This window comes from Rhinatrema bivittatum, chromosome 8 (assembly GCF_901001135.1).
Source record: "Rhinatrema bivittatum chromosome 8, aRhiBiv1.1, whole genome shotgun sequence".
Classification (NCBI taxonomy): domain Eukaryota; kingdom Metazoa; phylum Chordata; class Amphibia; order Gymnophiona; family Rhinatrematidae; genus Rhinatrema; species Rhinatrema bivittatum.
In genome coordinates, this window is record NC_042622.1 from 59,940,164 (window position 1) to 59,962,892 (window position 22,729).

The 22,729-nt window shown below is 46.5% G+C and overlaps 1 protein-coding gene across 1 annotated transcript in view; it reads left to right on the forward strand.

The window, feature by feature from the left end:
- Positions 1 to 22,729, forward strand: part of TOP1 (DNA topoisomerase I) — a 349,577-nt gene that overhangs the window by 304,539 nt on the left and 22,309 nt on the right. Inside the window, exons 14-17 of the mRNA XM_029612494.1 lie at positions 1,737 to 1,880; positions 19,237 to 19,422; positions 19,745 to 19,813; positions 22,025 to 22,139. Coding sequence (XP_029468354.1) covers positions 1,737 to 1,880; positions 19,237 to 19,422; positions 19,745 to 19,813; positions 22,025 to 22,139 — 514 coding nt within the window. The remainder of the gene's footprint in view (positions 1 to 1,736; positions 1,881 to 19,236; positions 19,423 to 19,744; positions 19,814 to 22,024; positions 22,140 to 22,729) is intronic.

Genomic DNA, 22,729 nt, shown 5'->3' on the forward strand with positions numbered 1-22,729 from the left:
ACTCCTGTGCAGGACCATATCAAAAGCTTTGCTGAAATCCAAGTAGATGACATCGAGCACTCTTCCTCTATCCAATTCCCTAATCACCCAGTCAAAAAAGTAAATCAGATTTGTCTGACAGGATCTTCCCCTGGTGAATCCTTGCTGCCTCTGGTCCAGCAATTCTCCCGACTGTAGATAGTTCACTATTCTTTCTTTCAGCAGCGAAACTCCCCTGAAACTCTTGATGCTATCTGCTAGTCAGCTATGTCTGGTGCTTTGGTACGTAGGGTCTATCACAGAATCTGCCATTGCTGCTGATTATTCTTCCAAGTGTTGCTTGGGTTTTTCTTCCCATTGTTCCTATCAGCCAAACTGCGCACACACTGCAGATGCATTCTGTCCTTCGGATGCCAGAGGACTGCATTTTCTTTCTGGGGAATTCTTGGGCCCCATTTGGGTTTTTGGTTGTCTTCTAACACAAAGCAAACTATGCGGTCTTTGTCTAAGAGTCCTTGATTACATCTCTAGACATTTTCCTGCATCCAGAAATGTTCTAGACATACTGTCATTGTCAGGGTTTACTGATCTGAAACCCGGCTTGCAATGTTTTCCGTGATGCGGAGCATGTTTTTTCCTAGCACTTGCTTCACTCGTCTGCCTTAGGCGCCCCAGCTACAAATGGGCGTTTGCGTCTCAGTCATTTCTATGGGGGTTTTTTCTTTGTAGAACCCAACTCTTTTTCTACCTAGACCTCTTGTGGGTTGACTGCCACACAGACAAAAGGGAGAGAGTTGGTGCCTTCAGTAATGTGCAGTTTCCCGCTTTGTCCTGCTCGGACAGCCTATAGCTTGGGATTCACCCATGTGTGAGGACTACCATCCTGCTTGTCCTTGGAGAAAGCAGAGTTGCTTCCTGTAACAGGTGTTCTCAGAGGACAGCAGGATGTTAGTCCTCATGAAACCCACCTGCCTCCCCTGGGAGTTGGTTCCATATATCATGGCCTGAGGGACTCTGCCTAGGGATCAGAGTGATGACTACAGCTGCACCTGCTCAGTAAGGCATATTTGAAAGTTCTAGATTCTTTGAGCTCATTTCTGTGCTGGGCTTCATCTGATGATGTGTGAGGTCTAACATCCTGCTGTCCTCGGAGAACACCTGTTACAGGTAAGACCTCTGCTTTCTCAATAAAATAATGTTTTCTTATAAAAAATGCATTATTTAAAATAATACATTAACAGTCATACTACCATTTCCAAGAGATCTTGCCGCTGCAGAGAATATTATAACCCCCCACACCACATCACACTCCCTTGGGGGAATAACCATGTCTTAAGTCTCTTTCCGAACTTTAGAAAATCAACATCTTGACTGAGCTCTAAAGATAGCCTATTACATAAAAAGGGAGCCATTACTTTAAAAAAAAACTCTTGATCTTACCCAATTCCCTCACACCAGTTTATACAAGGGCATCTCGAGAAGCGCATTTTTACTTGATTGTAAATTTCTACTGGTCTGATACCACTCCACCTTCTCCTGCAGATATTCTGGTGCTATACCTCTTAGCACTTTAAGATTTCTGACCCTGATTTATAAAGTTTATACTGCCTCCATGGGAGCCAATGCAGAATTGATAACATTTCATGAATTGAAGGAGTTCTTGAAAAATCCAGCGCTATTCTGGCCACACATTTTGAGCAACCTGTAATATCCATAATCTGTAATAAGTATGTATTTTAAAAACTTGTATTCTGCAGGGTGAAAAAGACTGGCAGAAGTATGAGACTGCTCGGAGGTTGAAGAAATCAGTTGACAAGATTAGGAACAACTACAGAGAAGACTGGAAATCCAAAGAGATGAAAGTGCGACAAAGGGCTGTGGCACTCTACTTCATTGATAAGGTGAATGCCACTGGTCTGGGCTGCTGTCTGATTTATTTGCAGATATATACTGATCAGAAGAAAGTGCTAAACCTGCTGGGCATGCCAAAAATCTGTCCATATTACAAGCTGCACACCACTAGTAGTGAAGAACCTTTCTTTCAAGACAAGCAGGATGTATCATCCACACAACCCTTAGCTAAGGAGTCCCACTTGTATAGATGATATATCCTGCTTGCTCTTGGAGACCTGTAACCAAGATAATCAGTCACACAAGCCCTTCCCGCTCCCTTTATGGAGTTGATAAAATAAGCCTTTCTTAGCATTCAGACAGGTTAATCCACAGCAGTCTATTATGTACTTCTACCAGCAGATGGAGACAGAGCAAAGCTGACATCAAGGTATATATATCCCTGCACTGGCATCAGCCCACCGTATTCTCAGTCTACAGCAGACGGTGTATGTGCATCTCCTACTGGGAGTTACTTTAAAAATATATATATATATAAAAAATGAAGGAGAAAAAAAAGAAGGAAATTAATTTGCCCCACTCTCTGTGGCAATACCTTATGGTCCCTCCCTCAGTCGAGTTTTCCTGAGGATGAGTGTCTCGGTCCAGTAGCCTGGTTTTCCGACATGGACTTACCTGTAGAGAAACAGCTGAGAGGTTAGCGGGTGCAAGAAGCCGAGCACGGCGGTGACGACATTAACCCTCTCCCTCAGCATCCAGAAACCGGCTCTATACTCGGCCGGGACTGGCTGAGTTCAGGTAAGGAGTAAAATAAAAAAGAGTGAGTGATTCCATTTCCCTTCTGGTCTCTGAGCCTCTGCATGCCAATCTGATGTCCATTCCCATCTCCGAGGGAGCTTGGAGAATTGTGGCACCTTGGCGGGTTGAGTAGCCTTTTGGCTAGGCCCCACTCAGGCTTTGCTTAGACGCAGTGTGATAGGCTGCGGGGGCGTTCGCATGCTTTTCTGCGCACAAGTCTGCCACAAAACACTGTCCGATGGCTTCTGCTTGAAACGCCCAGGTGGGCACTCGGGTAGGTGCCTTTTTGGACCACCTGTTTTGCGCCTATAATTTATGGGCACTTATTATACAGACCTAGCTTTTGGCTGCCCTGTCCATGCTCGCTTGTGCAGGTGCGCAGCTAGGCACACAATGGTCAGATGCTTTGGGAGCGTGCTAGTGGGGGGTTTACTTTTTTGCTGTTTATCATATTCAGGCATCTCAGCTTGACACCCCCCCCTCCCTCCCCCCCCACTAACATGTATCAGTGCTACTTGGAGGCTGTTTTTACTGAACTGCCCTTCACAGCATGATGCGGGAATGGGTCCGAAGGGGGACCTGTCAGAGGGTATCGCCTGGTTTTGGGGTTCCCCTAACTCAGGGGTGGGCGTAGTCCGGTCCTCGAGGGCTGCAAACCAGTCGGGTTTTCAGGATACCCCTAATGAATATGCATGAAATAGATTTGCATACATAGAAACATATGAATATGCATGAAATAGATTTGCATACATAGAAACATAGAAATGACGGCAGAGGAAAACCAATCGGTCCATCCAGTCTGCCCAGCAAGCTTCACACTTCTTTTTTCTCATACTTATCTGTTTCTCTTGGCTCTTAGTAACCTTAGATTCAATTTCCCTTTCACCCCCACTATTAATGTAGAGAGCAGTGATGGAGCTGCTTCCAAGTGAAATATTAAGTTTGATTAGTTGGGTAAGCGGCAGCATAGCTCTCTGCCGTTGAAGCAGGGAGCTATGCTGGATATGCATTGAAAGTGAAGTATGCCTTGAAAGTCACATTAACTATCATCAAATATTGAAAAGCCTAATAATTGGTAATTGAATAAGCCTAATAATTGGTAATACCTATAGCCCATGAACCCATCCCTGTTTTGTTTTGGGGGTTTTTTTGTTTGTTTTTTTTCTTTTTTTAATTGGGAGATGGCAGCCCTCCATCCTTCCGCTCCGTGAAGTGGAACACCAACCACTGGCCACTGGCATCCCGCTCCGTGAATGCCTCTATGGCTACTGCCGCTTCGTGCAGTGTTTTGCTGCCTGCTCTTTATACGCATCCTCTAGACCTGATGGATCCACAGTGTTTATCCCACGCCCCTTTGAAGTGCTTCACAGTTTTGGACTTCACCACTTCCTCCAGAAGGGCATTCCAGGCATCCACCACTCTCTCCGTGAAGAAATACTTCCTGACATTGGTTCTTAGTCTTCCTCCTTGGAGCCTCAGCTCGTGACCTCTGGTTCTGCTGATTTTTTTCTGACGGAAAAGGTTTGTCGTTGTCTTTGGATCGTTAAAGTTTTTCAAGTATCTGAAAGTCTGAATCATATCACCCCTGCTCCTCCTTTCCTCCACGGTGTACATATTTAGATTCTTCAATCTCTCCTCGTATGACATCCGATGAAGATCCTCCACCTTTCTGGTCGCCCTTCTCTGTACTGCTTCAATCTTGTCTCTGTCTCTTTGGAGATTCGGTCTCCAGAACTGAACACAGTACTCCAGGTGAGGCCTCTCCAAGGACCATACATATGCATGAGAGAGACCTGCATACAACTGAGGTAGTGTGTATGCAGGTCTCTCTCATGCATATTCATTAAGGATATCCTGAAAACCCGACTGGTTTGCAGCCCTCGAGGATCAGAATTGCCCACCCCTGCCCTAACTGGTTCGTCAGCGGGGGGAAGTTTTCTCATTGGACGCAGGACTGATGCCCCCTAGTTTTGATATGAGCCACGGTGGCATTTGCTCGCTTTTCTATTTGCAAGTCTGACGCGAAACAGCTTGGCGGGTTGAGCAGTCATTTAGCTAGGCCCCGCTCACAGATTTTTGCTCAGTCGCCAAAATGGGAGGCCTAAGAGTTCAGGATTGCAGTCTGTGAATTCCTTCACACCTGGTGCCTCAGGTAAGCATTGGCGTGTGACTACACCTGCTCAGGTCACGCTTATAGGGACCCAGGTGGCCACAGATGGTGAAAGCGGCCCTTACTCTCTGGAGGATGGGAAATTCCTCTGGGGATTGGAATTGTATAGCACTTTGTTGCATTTCTTTCATAGAGATGGGTTGCCGGCTCAGATCACCCAGGCACTGAAATGCTGGGGGTGCCGGGTGCTGAAGTCAGACAAGAATCCCATTTAGATTCCTTACATGAAGCATTATGGATGATATTCAGGAATTGATTGGTCTTGAATTGGGTGCTTCAGATGCTATTTTTATAGGTGGACGAGCCTTGGTAGTGCTGTATCCCCTGGATCCAGCAGAGATAGAGAGCAGTTGCACTTTCTGAAAGTGGATGTGCTGGTGTGTGGTGTCACTAAGCGGGCAACTATCCCTGGCAAGGTGAGCGGCTTGAAAGAGGCGCAGGATAGGAGAATTGAGGCTATCCTTAAGCAGGCCTTAAGGTGGTGGCAATGAATTATAGATGGCCCCTTGCTGCTCCCTAGTGGATCGCTCTTCCTTGCTCTTTCTCAGGAAGTAGATGAGTCTGGTTTGAATTCAGGGCATTACCCTATGGCTTCTCCACCCTGGATGAGCCTGATCTCGGAAGCTAAGCAAGATTGAGCATCGACTATGGCTGACGAATGGGTGCCAAGACAATCCAAAGCCTACTCTTATGAAGTTGCCCTATAAGGGTCACTCTAGTTTGGGAGTGAAAAAAAAAGAAAAGAAATGGCCAGTAAGTGGGGTGACTCCCAGGTTCCTCAGTTACTAGAGAATTAAAAGCAGGCACCATGCTTATTTGGCATGATACGATGTGTTAGGGATTTCAAATATTTTCGACCCTACAGAGGAGCAACTTTTCAAAGGGCTCAACCTTTAGGTAGGTTTCAGTGCTTCGTCCCAGGCAGCCCAGACAAGGTGTGGGCTCGAGGGTCAGTGCCTCTGTGAACCCTTCAATGAGGGTATGCTGACCTACTCCCAGGATCAGGAGGTGGGGGGTTGCCTGTCTCTCCTTTTTATTGGAGATGGATCAAGATCACGTCAGACCAGTGGGGTCTGGAGGTGATAAGAGATTACTATGTTCTGGAGTTTCTCAGCGTGCCTTGGGATGTTTTCATGGAGTCTCCCTACAGTTCTCCACAGAAGAGACAGACAGTAGAATATAAGTTGTCAGGACTCCTCAACCTGCGGACTGTGATACCAGGGCCCATGTTCAAGATAATTTGGGCTGATATTCTTTCTCCTCATTCTGGATCTCAAGGGAGTCGACCGGCTTTTGCAAGTGACTTGTTCCCATATGAAAATCTTACACCCACTGACTACAGCAGTACAATTGGGGGGGATTTATTAAGTCTCTGGGTTATCAGATGAGTATCTGCATATTCCCATCTGGCTGGAGCATCAACGGTTTTCTGTTTTTCGCTGTTTGGGGCGACATTATCACTTTTTGAATGCTACCCTTCAGTTTGGGTACCATGCACAGAACCCTCTCTAAGATCTGGTGCTGGTAGCAGCAGTGTTAAGAGAGGATGGCATTCTGATCCATCCGTACTTCGACGATTGGCTAATTCGGACCAAGAGCTATGAAAGAGAATTTTCAGGCCCCATGCAAGGTGATCTCCTTGCTGCAGGAACTAGGTTGAGTGGTGAACTTGGCCAAGAGCAATCTGCAGCCATCCTAGGTACTGGAGTATCTGGGTGATCGTTTTCGTTTACGCCCAGCGGTGTAATCTTAACTACAAGTGCGCAGGTTGAGGGCAACCATCCAAGAGGTGGTTCCGTAGGCAAGAGCACATTGGTGTTCTCTTCAGCGTAAACTGCTTATCCATTAGAGTCCACAGTATCAGAACTCAGCATCCAACTGCAGTGGTGGTTGCAGGCAGATCATCTAAAGATGGACATTCCCCTACGAACAGCGGCCTGGCACAATGGATACAATTCTCCAGGGTTGGGAGGCTTACTATCAGGAATTGAAAACACAGGGGTGCTGGAGTATAGATGAGTACCTCTGGAGCATCAGTCGGCTGGAAGCCCGTGCCCATTTGGTTGATATGCTTGCGATTTGTTGATCACTTGCAAGATCGAGCAGTCTGAATAATGTCAGATAATGCAACAACAGTGCCTTACATCGATCGACAGGGAGGAACCAAGAGCCAGCAAGTGTCACAGGAAATAGCCCAACTCATGGAATGGTTGGAAGTACATCTTCAGGAGTTCTCAGCCTCACACATTGCAGGAAAAGACAATGTAAGAACAGAATTTCTCAGCAGACAGTGTCTGGATCCAGGACAAAGGGAATAGTACATCAAAGTGTATTAGCTCATGGTGGGCCGCTGACATTTCTAGGCCTGCGGCAATATCACATAATGCAAATATTCCTCGCTTCTTCAGTCCCAGGAGAGATCTGAAGTTTTCTGGCATTGATGCCCTCGTGCAAGAGTGGCCAGAAGGCAAACATCTATATGCCTTTTTTCCCCTGTGGACCATGTTTTGCTGAATGATTTGGAGATTTGAGACACGCATGGATCATTCTTCTGGTGGTGCCAGAATGGCCCAGAAGGTTATGGTATGCAGATCTACGAAGGATTCTTTTCGAATATCCTCTCGGATTACTGGTCCACAGGGATCTGCTATGGCAGGGACTTATTCTTCTCAAAGATCCAACTTGTTTTTTCTACTACAATGTGGCCCTTGAGAAGGCTCGGTTGCGGAGGTGTGGGTAGTCCTCTGCGGTGTTTTCCACCTTGCTTCGAGCACGAAAGTTATTCACTTCCTTACGTTTGGCAAATGTTTTTGGCTTGGTTTGAGGAGTGAGGGGTTCATCCTCATAAGATTAAAATCTCACTCAGTTTGGATTTTTGCAGGATGGGTTGTGTAAGGACTTGGCCATTAATTCCTTGAAGGTACAGGTGGCTGCTCTGGACTGTCTCTGAGGTCACGTGAATGGTGAACCCTTGTTGGTCCATCCAGTTGTGGCACGGCCTTGAAAGGGTTGAAGCATCTTCGTGCCCCCCTTGTGGTTGCCAGTGCCCTTGTGGAGACTTAATATGGTTTTGGAATTCTGGCAGGTCCTAACTTCAACTGTTGCATAGCCTCTTCCTGAGGTTACTTACTAGAGCACGATATTTTTACACGTAGAGTTTCCGAACTGTGGGCTCTGGCTTGCTGTGACCTGTCTCTCTGAGTGTTTCCAGGAGCAGTCCTGTTGCGAACTGTTCTGTCCTTTTTGGCCAAAGGTGGTCTCAGATTTTCACTAGAATCAATCAATCTCTGCAGTCTCTGGACAGAGAGAGAGAGAGAGGTGGATGAATATCGTTTGTTACGGACCTTGGGTGTCAAGCGGCATATTTTGAGGTATTGGAGGTTTCTAAATCTCTCAGGAAAACGGACCGGTTATTTATACTCCATGGTGGGAATAAACAGGGTGAGCTGGCATCACAGGCTATGTTAGCCCACTGGATTAAGAAGGTTATCTTGGCCGTATATGCGGATACTAAGCATCAGTTTCCTTGTCAGGTTAGTGCTCATTCTACTAGGGCTCAGACAGTGTTATGGGTGGAGATTAAACAGTTGTCTCCCATCGAGATTTGCTGAGCTACAACATGTTTTTCTTACACAACTTACAGGCATTATCGCCTGAATGTGCAAGCCCCAGAGGACGCAACCTTCACGTATGCGGTGTTGATCGGACCGTAGGCTGCCTCCTGCCCTGTTTGGGAGTAGCTTTTGTACATCCCACTGGTGTGGATTAATGTGTCTGAATGCTAAGAAAGGAGAAATTACTACTTACCTGATAATTTCCTTTTTTTTTTTTTTTCTTTTTTTATGAGGTCAGGTTAATCCCCTCCTGCCTTTGGCTGCTAGATAGTGGTGCTATTGTCTTTCTGAGTGGCTGTGTTTCTGGGGATTACTGGTAAGGGTCAGATCCAGTCCCTAGATTGAGTAATATTACACTCCTTGTCTGACCTCAAATGTTTTTTCTGTTAACTGAGTGTTTGAATGGTTGTCTTAATGATTATGATCATATATTCTTTAGCTGTCTACAGTTGGCTTTTGCAGAGAAAATGGCAGGCTGATGCCGGTGCAGAGGTATATATACTGTGACGTCAGCTTTACTCCTCCTCCATCTGCTGGTAGAGGTGTATAACCTACTGGTATGAGTTAACCTATCCTCATTAAAGAAAAGGAAATTATCAGGTAAACAGTGGCATGTGCATGGGAAATTCAACACATGCCCAGAAAAGCCTGGAAACGTTTTTAGAATTTATGAGACATCTGTATCAATGCAATCAGATGCAACCCACTGATTATCTTGCAGTCCTCCAAGAATAATTGTTACAGGTGATCAACTTTGCTTTTTCCATTTATCTGTTCCTACTGTTCAGAAGTGAACTCTCAAAACCAACCTATATACTTGCCAGGTACTGTGCAATATTTCAGTATTACAGATGGGAGACAAATACCTATCCCATAGAAATTGCAGATTTACTTTGTATTTTAATTATTTTAAGATGCTTATCTGTACCCCTGGAGCTGGTGTGTGCCAAACAGTATTACAAGCAGAGCCCTTAGTTTCCTATGGTAACTCAAGAGTAGATTGTGAGAGAGTTTTTTAAATGCTGTGGCAATTATGAGGCAATAATTGTAAATATATTTGCATATTAATTATTTTTTTTTTTTACTTTATAAAAATAGTCATTTTCCAACATTTCTTGTGTGTCTAATTAATTAATTTTGTCCTTTTTAGGAGTAAAAGAGACATTATTGATTGGTGCTGGGAAGGGAGGAGGGGGACAGCATGGCAAAATGAGGATCTTTTTGCCTGTTGAGCTATTTTGTTTTGCATCAAGACCTTTTTGCTTCCTTAGTAACACCCTCTTTCCCTGGCTATCCTGTATATGAAAGGCAGGTGGCAGCCTAACTCCTGCTGTACTCTGCTTGTATGAAGCATGAAATACATACTTCCCTGTTTTCCACAAGGTGGTCTAAGGTTGCGCAATTCTGTATTGCTACTGGTGAGAAAGCCAGAGCCTTAGCCTTTCATTAGTTATTCAGTACCAGCCTTATAATTTGCCAGAAAATCTCAGTCTTGGCTGACACTGCAGAGGAACTAGATCTGTGCCAAGGCCCTGTCCCAGCAAGAGACTGCACATGTACCTTGTGAGAACAGCCCCTCCCAGATCTCCTCAGTCGTTAGCTAAGTACAGTAAAAGGTGTCTAGTTACTATTAACTAATCCTTTGTTATTTTAACTGTTGCAGTTTGCAAATGCTTTTTTTTTATTTACTATTTTTGCTATTTTTAATACACTTTTTATTCTGTATTTTTAAGAAATGACTTTTTTCTGTATTAATTTAAAATGTAATTACTTAGACTTTCATGTAAATTGTGTTATTTTGACCAATATAAAGTTTGCAGAATTTTAAGTTTTTTGTACACAGAATTTTAAATTCTTTTGTGCAGAATTCGCCAAGAAGTAATATACATTAGTAGCCAACCACTCGCCCCACAAACTGGGTTCCTGCTGGTGGTTTCTAGGGACTCAAATCCCTCAAAACCCAAGGGTCACACAGTTCCTAGAAATGCACCTAAAGACCAAATACAAAAATATATGCTGGGATCATCAGTCACAGGACAGATAACACATTTTTAATATTTTGAGCAGAATTTCCCTAGAAATTCACTGTTAGAGTGTCCCTTCCACTTGCTCTCCCTACTCCCCTGGCCACATTGCCCTTTCATGCCCCAACTCCTCCACCTGCCAGTATCTCTCCCCTCTACCTTTAGGCTCAACCCCTTCCACTCTATCGCCACTCCCAGAGTTTGACCCCATTCTCAGTACTGCCCCTCACACAGGCTCCCTCTGTCCCCTCCCTCTCTTACACACATGCTCCCTCTTCTCTAGTGCACATACACACACCCTCATACAGGCTCCCTCACTCTCTCACGTGCACACATCCCCTCACACAGGGTCTCTCTCTCTTGCATACACACCCACACAAGCTCCCTTTCTCTCTCACGCATACAACCTCACACAGGCTACTTATGTCTCTCTCTCATGCACCCCTTCACACAGGCTCTCTCTCACACATACACAATCCCTTCACACAGGCTAGCACCCTCACATACACACAATCCCTTTTTTGTTCACATCAGCTCCCAATCTCTCACACACATACACAGTCCTTCACAATCTCTTAATATAGGCTCCCTCTCTCTGGCACTCACACTCAAGCACACACCCCCCCTGCTCTCTCTGTCTCACCCCCTCCCCCCAGTCTCTTTCTCACACCCCTTCACGCCTGCTCTCACTCCCCTTACCCTCCCCTCTCTCACACCCCCTCCTCCTCCTCACACACCTTCCATTCCCCTCTCTCACACCCTTCCCCCTCCTTTCACTCACACACACACACACACACACACACACACCTCTTTACACACATTCACTCTCATCAGGGCCTTCATCTTTGCCGTGAGCGGAGCATGTCCAGTGGCACAACTTTGCCGCAAACTGCACGCGCGCCATTCACGCACGCTGGGGCCTTCATCTTCACTGTGAATGGTGCGCGCTCTGTTCGCAGCATGCTGGGGTCTTCTCTGCCATTTTCTGCTCAGAATTTGGCAATTCTGTGCAAATTCTGCATTCCGCACTAGTGCAGAATTCCCCCAGGACTAGTATATGCACAGGGATGGACCCAGAAAACAACAAGGAAGACTATCATTTTCCTCACGGCTAGTATATGTACAGGTGCAGGTGGATCTGGACAGTACCTGATTGTCCACAGGGTTAACACTGAGTGATAAGGTAATGCTAAGGCATTTTGACAAACCTAGAATAGGGGAAGGTATCTCAGAAGAGGGGGCAGAGCGATGGAGAATGGAAGGGGGGGTGGAGGCAACAGGAGGAGATGGGAGAATCGGAGCAGATGAAAGAAAGGGAAAGAGAATGAGGGAAAAGAAAGGGAGTTGGGGAGGAGAAATAGGGGATCCTGGATCAGGGAGGAAGATCAGGAGTCGTGGAGGGTGATCAGGAGAAGGAGAGAAAGAGGGATGATCCCCCTCACACCCCACAGCCCCTCATCTAATCCTCTCACCACTAATTCCTGATCCCCTCACTTAAACCCTCATCCTGTTGTACCCCACTCCAATCCCTCATCTCACTCACACCCCCACCCTCCTGTGTACCCTTCACTTGCCCCACATACCCCCCATAACCTGATCACTCACATCCCAGAGCATCTCCAATCCCCTCTTTCTCCCCTTGATCCTCTCACTCAAATTCTTACCCTCTCACTCACTTTGCCTGCCCTTGATCACCTCAGTTACTATATCGACTCACTTCCCCACATGCCCACACTCATGATCTTATCAGGCTGTTTCCCACATCCGCTTACTCTGTTGTCCCTCACTCTCACCCCACATCGTCTCATTCAGGCTTCCTAAAAGGAAAGGAGGACTGTGGCAGCTTGTTGCTTCAGGCTGTGCCCTGCTCTTCTACCCAGGGCCGATGTTGGACTTTGAACCGCATGTGTTGCCATAGTGAGGCAAATTTCAAGGTGCAGCACTCTAGGCCAGGGCAGAAGAAAAGAATACCATGGCCCAAGGCACCACACTTCTGCTGTCTTCCTCCTCCCAGGAAACCTAGATCAGTGATGGAGGGATGGCGGAGAGGGGAAGAGAGAGACCAATGACAATGCTGTCAACACTCCAACCCCAGTCTCCCATGGTGATTTCATGGTAATGGAATGGGGAATTCCATGTGAAGGCCTGGATTTTGTGGCCATGAAATTGCAGGAGACTGGGGAACCAGGTTATAAGTTACTCCTATTTCACAGTAACTGATGTCATACATGACATCTGTTACACATAACATAATCCAGTCAAATGTCATTCCAACTGGCCTGTCCTGAGCTTTAAATATTCCACCTCTAATTGTTTTCCTTGTGACCTTGAAACATTGATTTTTTGCAAATTCTTTTTATTGTAAGGCACCCTAATTAGGGCAATGTATAAAAACTGAGATAAATATAAACTAATGTTCCTGTTCATATCCAGATCAGTCCAGATAAGGCGGAGAGCAAAAATTTTGAGGCACTGCTACATAACTGAGAGTGCCACCTCCAGTCTCTCAGTATTTCTCTGTCTCCAGCAGATGGTAGTGGTACATATCTGCAGTCTGTTAGTAAAAAAAAATAAAAAAATAAATAAAGTTAGTTTAGAGTAGGGAAAAAAGAAGATTCGGTGCTCCCAGAGGAGTTAGGTACCTTTGTGGGCCATCCCTCTAGTTGAGCAGGCCAAGCGGAGGCTTGGATATCCCCAGTTAGGCTCAACCCTTGATTCCAGGGGGAGAGAAAGCCAGGGGTTCTGGTTCCCTCGCTTCCCCTAAGGGCCTCCCTCTGAAGCCAGCCTGTGGAAGCGTCTTGAAGCCCCAGAAGCAGGAGAAGTACCTCTTTCTGTCCTTCCTAGGGAGGCTGGGGCCTTGCAGGGACGTCGTTGCCGTTAATTTCTTTCCTTCCTGTGGTCTGTTGCCTCAGCGTCGGGGGGGGGGGAGGTCAGACTCGCATAGCTTGTGCTGTCCTTTCAGCACCTGGAACCCAGACAGTGGCGCGGCTGCTTTATTTTTTCTCCTGCCCGGTTTATTTTTAGCCGTGCCGTTCGTGTCATGCCGACTCCCATTGAGCACGGAAAATCCTGTTGGGCCTGCGGGGGGAGGCATTCTCGCCTCGATGCAGCTCTTCTCTGCCCGCTCTGTGTCTCTGGAGGTGAGGGAGCCTTGACACAGATTCCAAAGGGCAGATGCTGCACTCATGCTGCAGGCCCTGTGCAGGAGGCCCCGGGGGGGGGGGGGGGGTGGGGGGTGGACTCAGATAGTGGTCATTTAACTCCACGTGACAGGAGCCCTGCCTTGGATGTGAAGAGCAGGAATTCCCCTCCCCTGCTTTCTCTGTGGCTCAGGGATTAGATGGGGGTGGAGAAGTGCCAGCAAATGCGGGAAAGAACTAGGTGTCTGCGGAGCAGGTGACCCATGATGGCTTTTCTGCGGACTTTGGTTTGCTGATGAACGAGGCCTATCTCGCCCGGTAGGAGCTGGCGAATAAGCAGCCAGCCTCTCAGCCGGTCCAGATTGGCCTTAAGAGACCTTGAACTGAGGCGCCTCCGCGGAAGGGGGGCATTTTTTGCTTGTTGGGTCTTGAGCGTTCGCTTGCTGATGAGACTTCCTCTGAGGATTTGGAGGGCGCAGATCCGACGGGCAATGATCCGCAGGGGCCACAGGAGGGCCCTGGTCAGAGCACGGATTCTGGGGCTGGTTCGCTGGGGGACCCAGATGTGGATGAGGTCCCTTTGACAGAAGGGGATGATCCTTTGGTGGTTAGGTTATTTTGCAAGGAGGAATTGCAACCACTCATCCCTCAGATCTTGGAGGAACTGGGGATTAAGGTGACGCAGGAAGACTTGGACACGGAGGGTCTACATGGACCACTGAGGGCATTCCCCTTGCCGAAGGGGGTGAAGAAATTGATTGACCAGGTGTGGGATTCCCCAGAAGCCGGATTGAATGTGGCCAGGGCTATGGCCAGGTTGTACCCCTTGCCTGAGAACATCTTAGAGATGTGGATGCAGCGGTATTGGCGGTGACGAAAAAGATGACTGTTCCGGTGGCAGGGGTGGCAGCTTTGAAGCATGTCAGGATCGGAAGCTGGAGATCCTGTTTAAGAGGTTGTTTGAGTTCTCGACTTTGAGCCTGAGAGCTACAGTCTGCGCCGGCCTTATGCAGAGTTTGTGCTGAGTGCAGGAGTCTGCCGGTGGTACCCCGGGGGTTGCAGGCCAGGATGCTCGCCTAGAAGCGGGTATAGCTTATGTGGTGGATGCCCTCTATGATTTGCTTCACTCTTCGGCTAGGAACATGGTGTCCGCGGTCGCCCCACGAAGACTTCTGTGGCTCTGCAATTGGTTGGCGGATGTTTGGTCGAACTTACAACTTGCTGATCTCCCTTTTAAGGGGCAATTGTTGTTCGGTGAGGACCTGGAAAAGTTGATGAAGGATCTGGCAGACTCTAAGGGAAATAGGTTGCCCAAGGGACAAGAAGGGCACTAAAAAGACCTTTCCATCTCATTCTCGCTTCCGTGAGATGAGGAGGTTACATGCCAGCAGAAATTCATCCGGTTCTGCACAGAAGCAGGATTCAGGGCTGCAGCAATCCTTTCAGAGGACCCTTAGACCAGCCAGAGAAGATTCTAGACGGGGTCCAAAGGTGCCAAGCCCACCCAATGAAGGCGGGCTGGTCCATTCCTCCCTCGTGGCTGTCAGAAGAAGGTTGTCCCATTTTTACGAGTGGGCCAGAATTACCTCAGACCAGTGGGTGCTGGAAGTAATATGAGATGGCTACACATTAGAATTTTCTCGCCCCCCCCCCCTCCCCCTCAAGGAGGCCTTCATAGTGTCCTGTTGCTCATTGCCCACCAAGCAAGCAGCAGTGCGGGACACTCTGCTATGCCTGCCGTGATTGGAAGCCATCCTCCCAGTGCCGCTCAAGAAACACAATCAGGAAAGGTATTCCGTGTACTTCATGGTTCCCAAGATGGAGGGCTCATTTCGGCCCATTCTGGATCTGCAAAGGGTCAATGCGACAATGTGGGTTTAACGTTTTTGAATGGAAACGTTGCGGACAGTGATTGCAGCAGTGCGCAAAGGGAAGTTCCTGGTTTCTCTCGATCTGATGGAGGCTTATCTCCATATTCCCATCAGGGCTGATCCTCAGAGATTTCTGCGATTCACTGTGCTAGGAGAGCATTTTCAGTTTTGAGCCCTGCCTTTTAGATTGGCAATAGCACCAAGAACGTTCACGAAGAAGATGATAGTAGTGGTGGCCCTTAGAAAAGAGAGAATACTGGTTCATCCTTTTATCAATGATTGGCTCATTTGAGCGAAGTCTGAAGAGGAGTGTGTCGCCTCCATTCGGCGAGTGACAGAGCGCCTGGAGTCACTGGACTGGGTGATAAACCGGTCAAAGAGTCAGTTGGACCTGTCTCAGTCCTTGGACTACCTGGGTGTGAGATTCAACACCCTGATGGGCAAGGTGTTCCTCACCCGGGAGAGAATTCTCAAGTTGCAGTCGCAAGTGGTTCGTCTGAGCGACCTGCCAGTTCCCAAGGTCTGGAATTATTTACAGGTACTAAGGTCCATGGCTTCTACGTTAGATCTGGTGCCATGGGCTTTTGCGCACATGCATCTCTTACAGAAAGCTCTCCTATCCCATTGGAATCTGATGTCCAAGGAGTTTCAAGTGCCACTCCAAGAAGAGGCCAGATCCAGTCTCTCGTGGTGGCTATCGCAGACTAATTTGGAGTAGGGAGTGGATCTGGAGGTTTCGGACTGAGTGGTGGTGACCATGGATGCCAGTCTCAGCGGTTGGGGAGCTGTGTGTCGAGGATCGGCGGCCCAAGGACAGTGGTCCCTGGTGGAAGTGACCTAGTCCATCAACCGTCTGGAGACAAGGGCAGTTTGGAGGGTGCTGCTGTTCTTTCTCCCTCAGATTCAGGGCTGGGCAGTTCATGAATTCTCCGACAATGCAACGATGGTGGCCTATATCAATTGGCAAGGTGGAACAAAAAGTCGTTTGGTGGCTCAGGGGGTTCAAAACACTTCACCTGGGCGGAGCTTCATCTAGCAACTCTAGCAACGTCTCACGTAGCAGGTGTAGACAATGTACAGGCGGACTATCTCAGCAGCCAACAGCTAGACCCAGGGGAGTGGGAGTTGTTGGCGGAGGCCTTTGGCGCAGGTGGGGCGAACTCCAATTCAATGTTATGGCAACAAGGAAGAATACCAAGGCAACCAAGTTTTTCAGCTGCCGGAGGGAGGCTCCGTAGAGATAGACGCCCTAATTCAGCCATGGCCAGAGAGTCTCCTGCTCTGTCTTTCCTCCGTGGACGGCTTGTAGGTCGGGTGCCACGTTGCATCAAACAGCATCGGGGACGAGTGATTCTGGTAGCACCGGCGTGGCCACAATGCCCGTGGTTTGCGAATCCGGTGCAGCTGGTGGTGGACGGGCCCATTCGCTTAAGCTATTTGAAGGGTTTTTGCTGCATCAGGGCCCTATCTTGTTGGAACAAGTGGATCGCTTCTGTCAAGCGGCTTGTTTTTTAAAGGCAACGTTTCCGCCTAAAGGGGTATTCTGAGCTGGTGATTACTACTTTGCTTCAGGCTAGCAGATCCTCCACTTCTTTGGCGTATATCAGAGTTTGGAGAGTGTTTGAGGCCTGGTGTGCAGCCCAAGACACTGATCCCTTACAGGCAAATGTGGCCCAGGTCTTGGCGTTTTTTCAGGAGGGGCTGTCGAAAGATTTGGCCTATAATTCTCTGAGTCCAGGTGGCAACCTTAGGCTGTTTTAAAGGAAGGCTTCAGGGAAGACCTTTAGCTTCTCATCAGGATGTAGTGTGTTTTTCGAAAGGTGCAAAGCATTTGCACCCTCCAGTTTGAAGATTTTGTCCATCCTGGAATCTCCATTTGGTTCTGTGAGTCTTGTGTGGCCCTCCTTTTGAGCTTTTATGCAGGGCTGCTTTGAAGGATCTTACGCTGAAGGTGGTGTTTCTAGTGGCGATTTGCTTGGCTAGATGGATTTCTGAGCTCCAAGTCTTATCTTGCAGGGAGCCCTTTTTGCAGATTTCCGATGATGTGATCTCGTTGCAGGTGGTTCCTTCCTTTTTGCCCAAGGTGGTGTCGGCCTTTCATCTTAGCCAGACCATGGGATTGCCAGGGTTTTCATGTTTGACGCCCAGTTCTCCCCATGCGAAGGAGCTTCATCTTTAGGATGTGTCGGGTTCTCCTAAGATCTCTCAAGGTAACTAATGAATTTCGGACCTCGGACCACCCTTTTGTGTTTCAGTGGGCCAAGGAAAGAGATGGTAAGGCGACTAAAAGTACTATTTCCCATTGGTTGAAGGAGGCGATTGTTTCGGCCTATATTTGTAAAGGCCAGCCGATTCCTGAGGATTTGTGAGCGCATTCCACTAGGGCTCAGGTGGCCGCCTGGGCGGAGTGTCAGTTGGTGTCACCACAGGAGATTTGTCTGGCAGCAATGTGGTCCTCTTTGCACACTTTCACTAAAAATTACCATTTGGATGTTAGGGCCCCAGAGGAGAGTGCCTTTGGGGAAAGTGTGCTACATGCAGGCCTTTCGGGATCCCAACCAGTATAAAGGGGCTTGCGTACATCCCACTTGTCTGGACTGATCTGGGTTTGAACAAGAAAGGAAAAATAGTTCTTACCTGCTAATTTTCATTCCTGGAATACCACAGATCAGGCCAGACTCCTGGCCGATTCTGATTATGGTTATTTTTTGAAAGACCTTTCCTGATTCTGGATGCTGCTGATGATCCAGAGTTTAATTTTGTTCTGAAGAAGATAATTGTATATTCTTGCAGTTTTGAGATTGAAAATTTTTTCGTTCTTAGCCATAGTTCAGGGTTCAGTTTAGTTGGGAGTTCCAACTTGTTCCCCAGCTCTTTAAAGGAAGAGATCCTGGTGGTTGGGAGTTACACATGTTGGCTTGGGTACAGGTCATTATCTGCCGTCTAGAGAGCATCAAAAGTGTTTTTCTTTTCTGTACTGATAGTTATATCTCTTCAGAAGGTACACAAATAATTGAAAACAGGAGCTTGTTTAATGTAGCTGGTTTATTATCTCGCAATGATGTTGAACCACCAGCCCTTGGGAGAAAGTATATTTATGCCTCTTATCACACTTTTTTGCCATAATTGGTTAAAGCCAGCCCCATGTAGTCTTAAAAGATTATTCCTTGTGGTAGGTAATGTAACCAGGGACAGTAACTTTTAAACAGGCTCATGGGTGCACGTGTTCAGCCTGTGCCCAGGGTCGCAGCCATTTTATATAACCTGCACAAATCCTGCTTCTACCACGTAAGTGGGGGAATTTTAAAAGACAAGTGTGCTGATGTCATTGTTTGTTTTCCCAGTTCATTCTCAGTTTGCCCAATTAAAGGATAGGACTTCCAAACCCCCCTAGTTTAATAGCCGTCTGTCCCCACAGTTAGCCCTGACCATTAAAACCCCGTTGATCTGTTTAGGTTTTTTTTGTTTTATGACTTACACGCCATCCATAGCAGAAGTAAAGTTACATGGCAGGGGATCCCGCCTATATACGTAGGTATTTATGCTCAGATTTTATAGTGAAATCCAGGAGCTCCCATGCCCCACCCAGACCATACCCACACCCTGCCCCTTTTATGGAACATTTCATTTGTGCGTGCAGCGGGAAATACGCGTGTACTTTGGCGGTGTTTAAAATCTACTCGGCATGTGCCAGCCCAACATATTCGTGTATCTCCTGGTTTTGGCATGTGTCGGGCTTTTAAAATTCACTTTTTAATGTCTTAATTCTCTTCTCTTTGTTCTTTGCAGCTTGCTTTGAGAGCTGGTAATGAAAAGGAGGAAGGGGAAACTGCAGATACTGTGGGTTGCTGCTCTCTCAGAGTGGAACACATCAAACTCCATCCTGAGATGGATGGACAGGAATACATGGTAGAGTTTGACTTTCTGGGTAAAGATTCCATCCGATACTACAACAAAGTCCCAGTGGAGAAGAGGGTGAGATTTTTTTTCTTCTTGGGCAATATAACAAGGTGATTAAAAATGTGGTTACAGTCGAACCTGGTTAACATGTTTAGGCTGTTGAGGTATTTGTTTATCGGAAGACGAGCAGGTTCACCAGTCATGCAGGTGATCATGTGACTGGATGATGCCTAACAGAATTAACTTTCCAGAGCTTTCTGTGGGCACTAAGAGGTCCCTTCTGTGCTGACTGTGGGACTGAGCTCTTTCTGACATTTTTATTCACTTATTTATATTGTGATTAATCAAAGACTAACACCTTAAAAGTTTTTATTAATACTATTTCCCATGTTGGCAGGTTTTTAAGAATCTTCAACTGTTCATGGAAAACAAACAGCCTGAGGACGACTTGTTTGACAGACTGAATGTAAGCAACAAAAAGTGGGAAGATTAATGATGCTTGCTTGGAAGGAGTGAGGGTGGAGGTTGCTGGGTAGGGAGATGGGGAAGTGGTTCTTCATATTGAAAATAGATCTGGTTGCGGTAGGGATTAGTTTGTATAGAGGGGGGGTGATTGTAGCATTTATTCAATGATGTTTTCTTGTGTGTGTTTTATACAGAAAATGTAATAAAATCTAAGTTCAAAAATAATGAGGGAGAGGTCTATATGGTCCTCATTTGACTGATAATGCTAATGCTGCCTTGTGGCTCAAAGGTTTTAATTGTTGAAATGCCTTGTTTCTGGGCCAGCTCAGTGGTAACACTGCCTTGTGGAGGGTCATCCCTTCTTTGATTCCTGGATCAGATCTTCTGCACCCTGAGTTGGCTATGGCTGCAGAGGCAACATTCAGAGCCCTGAGGGGGAAAGGAAGTTGTCATCATCACCTGATGTTTGAATTTAAAGCCCATGATACAGGGTTCAAAGTGGAATCCTCAGGTAGCTACAAATTGAAAGCTTATAGTGCCAGGATCCCACCTATAGTTTTGATTGAGCTAGAATTAAAAAAGAGAGAGGAATTACCAGGCTGTAAAAAAAAAAATGGCTTTGTTCTATTAGATCTCATTATGAAATAGAACTGCACAATTTTTAGTAGTTTAATTGGTCCTTGAAAAACTATTTTCTTTTCAGACTGTAGTATCATTAAAAGAATTACCCTGAAAAGATGGTGTATGTGAGCTTTCAAGACCACATAGGTCACTTCTTTAGATTTGACCCATATGAAGAAGAGATTTTTGATTTATATATGAAGCACTCAAAGCAGAAATTCTCTTACTGAAGCAGTCTCCACTGCCCTTACCATTGCCACTCCTTCCTCTACAAACTCTTAATGTGTTCTACAATACAGTACAGTTAGAGAGCATGTTGAAAGGTGAGCTTTAATGGAGCTATTCAAGAATAGCCAAATACAGTATACCTGCTATGGCAGGGATGGCTAACTACAGTCCTCGAGAGTTACAAACAGGCCAGGTTTTCAGGATATCCACAATGACTATGCATGAGATAGATTTGCATTCCATTCGGGCAGATTCAGTAAAGTCCGCGGGAGAGCGGACAAACGCCCGCTCTCCCGGTACACGCACAGGTGCGGTAGAAACGGGCAAAAGGAGGCACTAGGTACACTAGCGCCTCATTTTGACCCGGAGCGGCGTCCGATTTCCGAGCCCGTGACTGTCAGCGGGCTCGAGAACAGACACCTGCAAAATTGAGCGTCCGGTTTTCAGCCCGACAGCCGCCGGCCCATTTTAAATGTTTTTTTTCTTTTTTTTTTTTTTTTTTACCCTTTGGGACCTCCGACTTAATATCGCCATGATATTAAGTCGGAGGATGCAAAGAAAAGCAGTTTTACTGCTTTTCTGTGCACTTTCCCGGTGCTGGCAGAAACGGTAGGTGCTGATTTCTTGAAGTAAAATGGGGCTTGGCTGCACATTTTGCTTTGTGAATCACGCGGGAATACCTAATAGGGCCATCAACATGCATTTGCATGTTGAGGGCGCTATTAGGTGCCGCGGGTTGGACGCGCGTTTTCCGCCCCTTACTGAATATGGGGTAAGGGAAAACGCATGTCCAGGGGCAGGTTAACAGTGTGCTCCATTGGAGCGCACTGTACTGTATCGGCCTGATTGTATGCAGATCTATCTCATGCATATTCATTGTGGGTATCCTGACAACCTGGTCTATTAATGGTTCTTGAGGACCATAGTTGGCCACTCCTGTGCTATGGCTTGGATTAAAGGTAATTGAACACAACTGAACCCTCCACCCCCAAACACTGGCACATACACTAAATACCATGATATGTTTTGAAGAGAGATTCTAGATAAGGCTGTAGTATGGGACAGTGACCATTAATTCTAGAGCAGAAAACTACAATCCTGGTGATTTGGGGCCTCAAACGTGCCTGATTGTGTGGGTTATCAAGCATAAAAATGAACTTTTGGTTCTCAGATCAGACTTATGCAACTATTGCTTATGAATATTCATTATGGATATCTTTAAAACAGACCTGTTTGCAACTCTCAAGGACGAGAATTGTGCACCTTTGTTCTGAAGCAGAGGGAAGCCTTAGTAGAAAGTGGTGGCTATTTAAGATGCATTAAGAGCATTTTATAGATCTTTGTTTTCCCCATTTCTTCATAGACTGGTATCCTAAACAAACATCTCCAAGACCTAATGGAGGGATTGACGGCCAAGGTGTTCCGTACTTACAATGCCTCCATCACGCTGCAGCAGCAACTGAAAGAACTCACAAACTGTAAGTGACATCTCTAGCCTACTATCTGCAGGGTGATAGAGAATGCCATGACAAATGACCATGAAGTTATTCAAAGCTGAATTTAAAGTTAGTGCTGTCATTTTTCATAATGCAAAAATGTGGCACAGCTGCTGACATCACAGCTTGTCTTTCTGCATTGGTGTTTATGCATTCAAATGAGCCACATTTTCAACAGATTTCCACAGATTCCTGTATTTTGTGGCATTGGAGTTTGATGCAATTTTATTGTTATTTACATAATCATATGATTTTTGTTGTATGAGAGGGCACAGGAAAAATGCATAAGGACTCCTTCAGTGATCATTCCTATAGCAGGGCCACTGAAGAATTCATTAGATGGTATCAAGTATTGCAATGATATTAGCTAAAACCTCTGTGCCCTTGATGCATCTTACTAGGTTGAATTAAATGGGGATGGTGGCAATTCTTGGGTCAATTAAAGAAGACACGTTGGCTACAGCACCTTGTGCCTTAGTAGTTTCTGTTTAAGTTATTGGGAAATCTAAAAATCTTGCTTGTGTTTTGTATGCTGTGAGAAAATGTCTTCAGATTCACAGATAACTGACTCA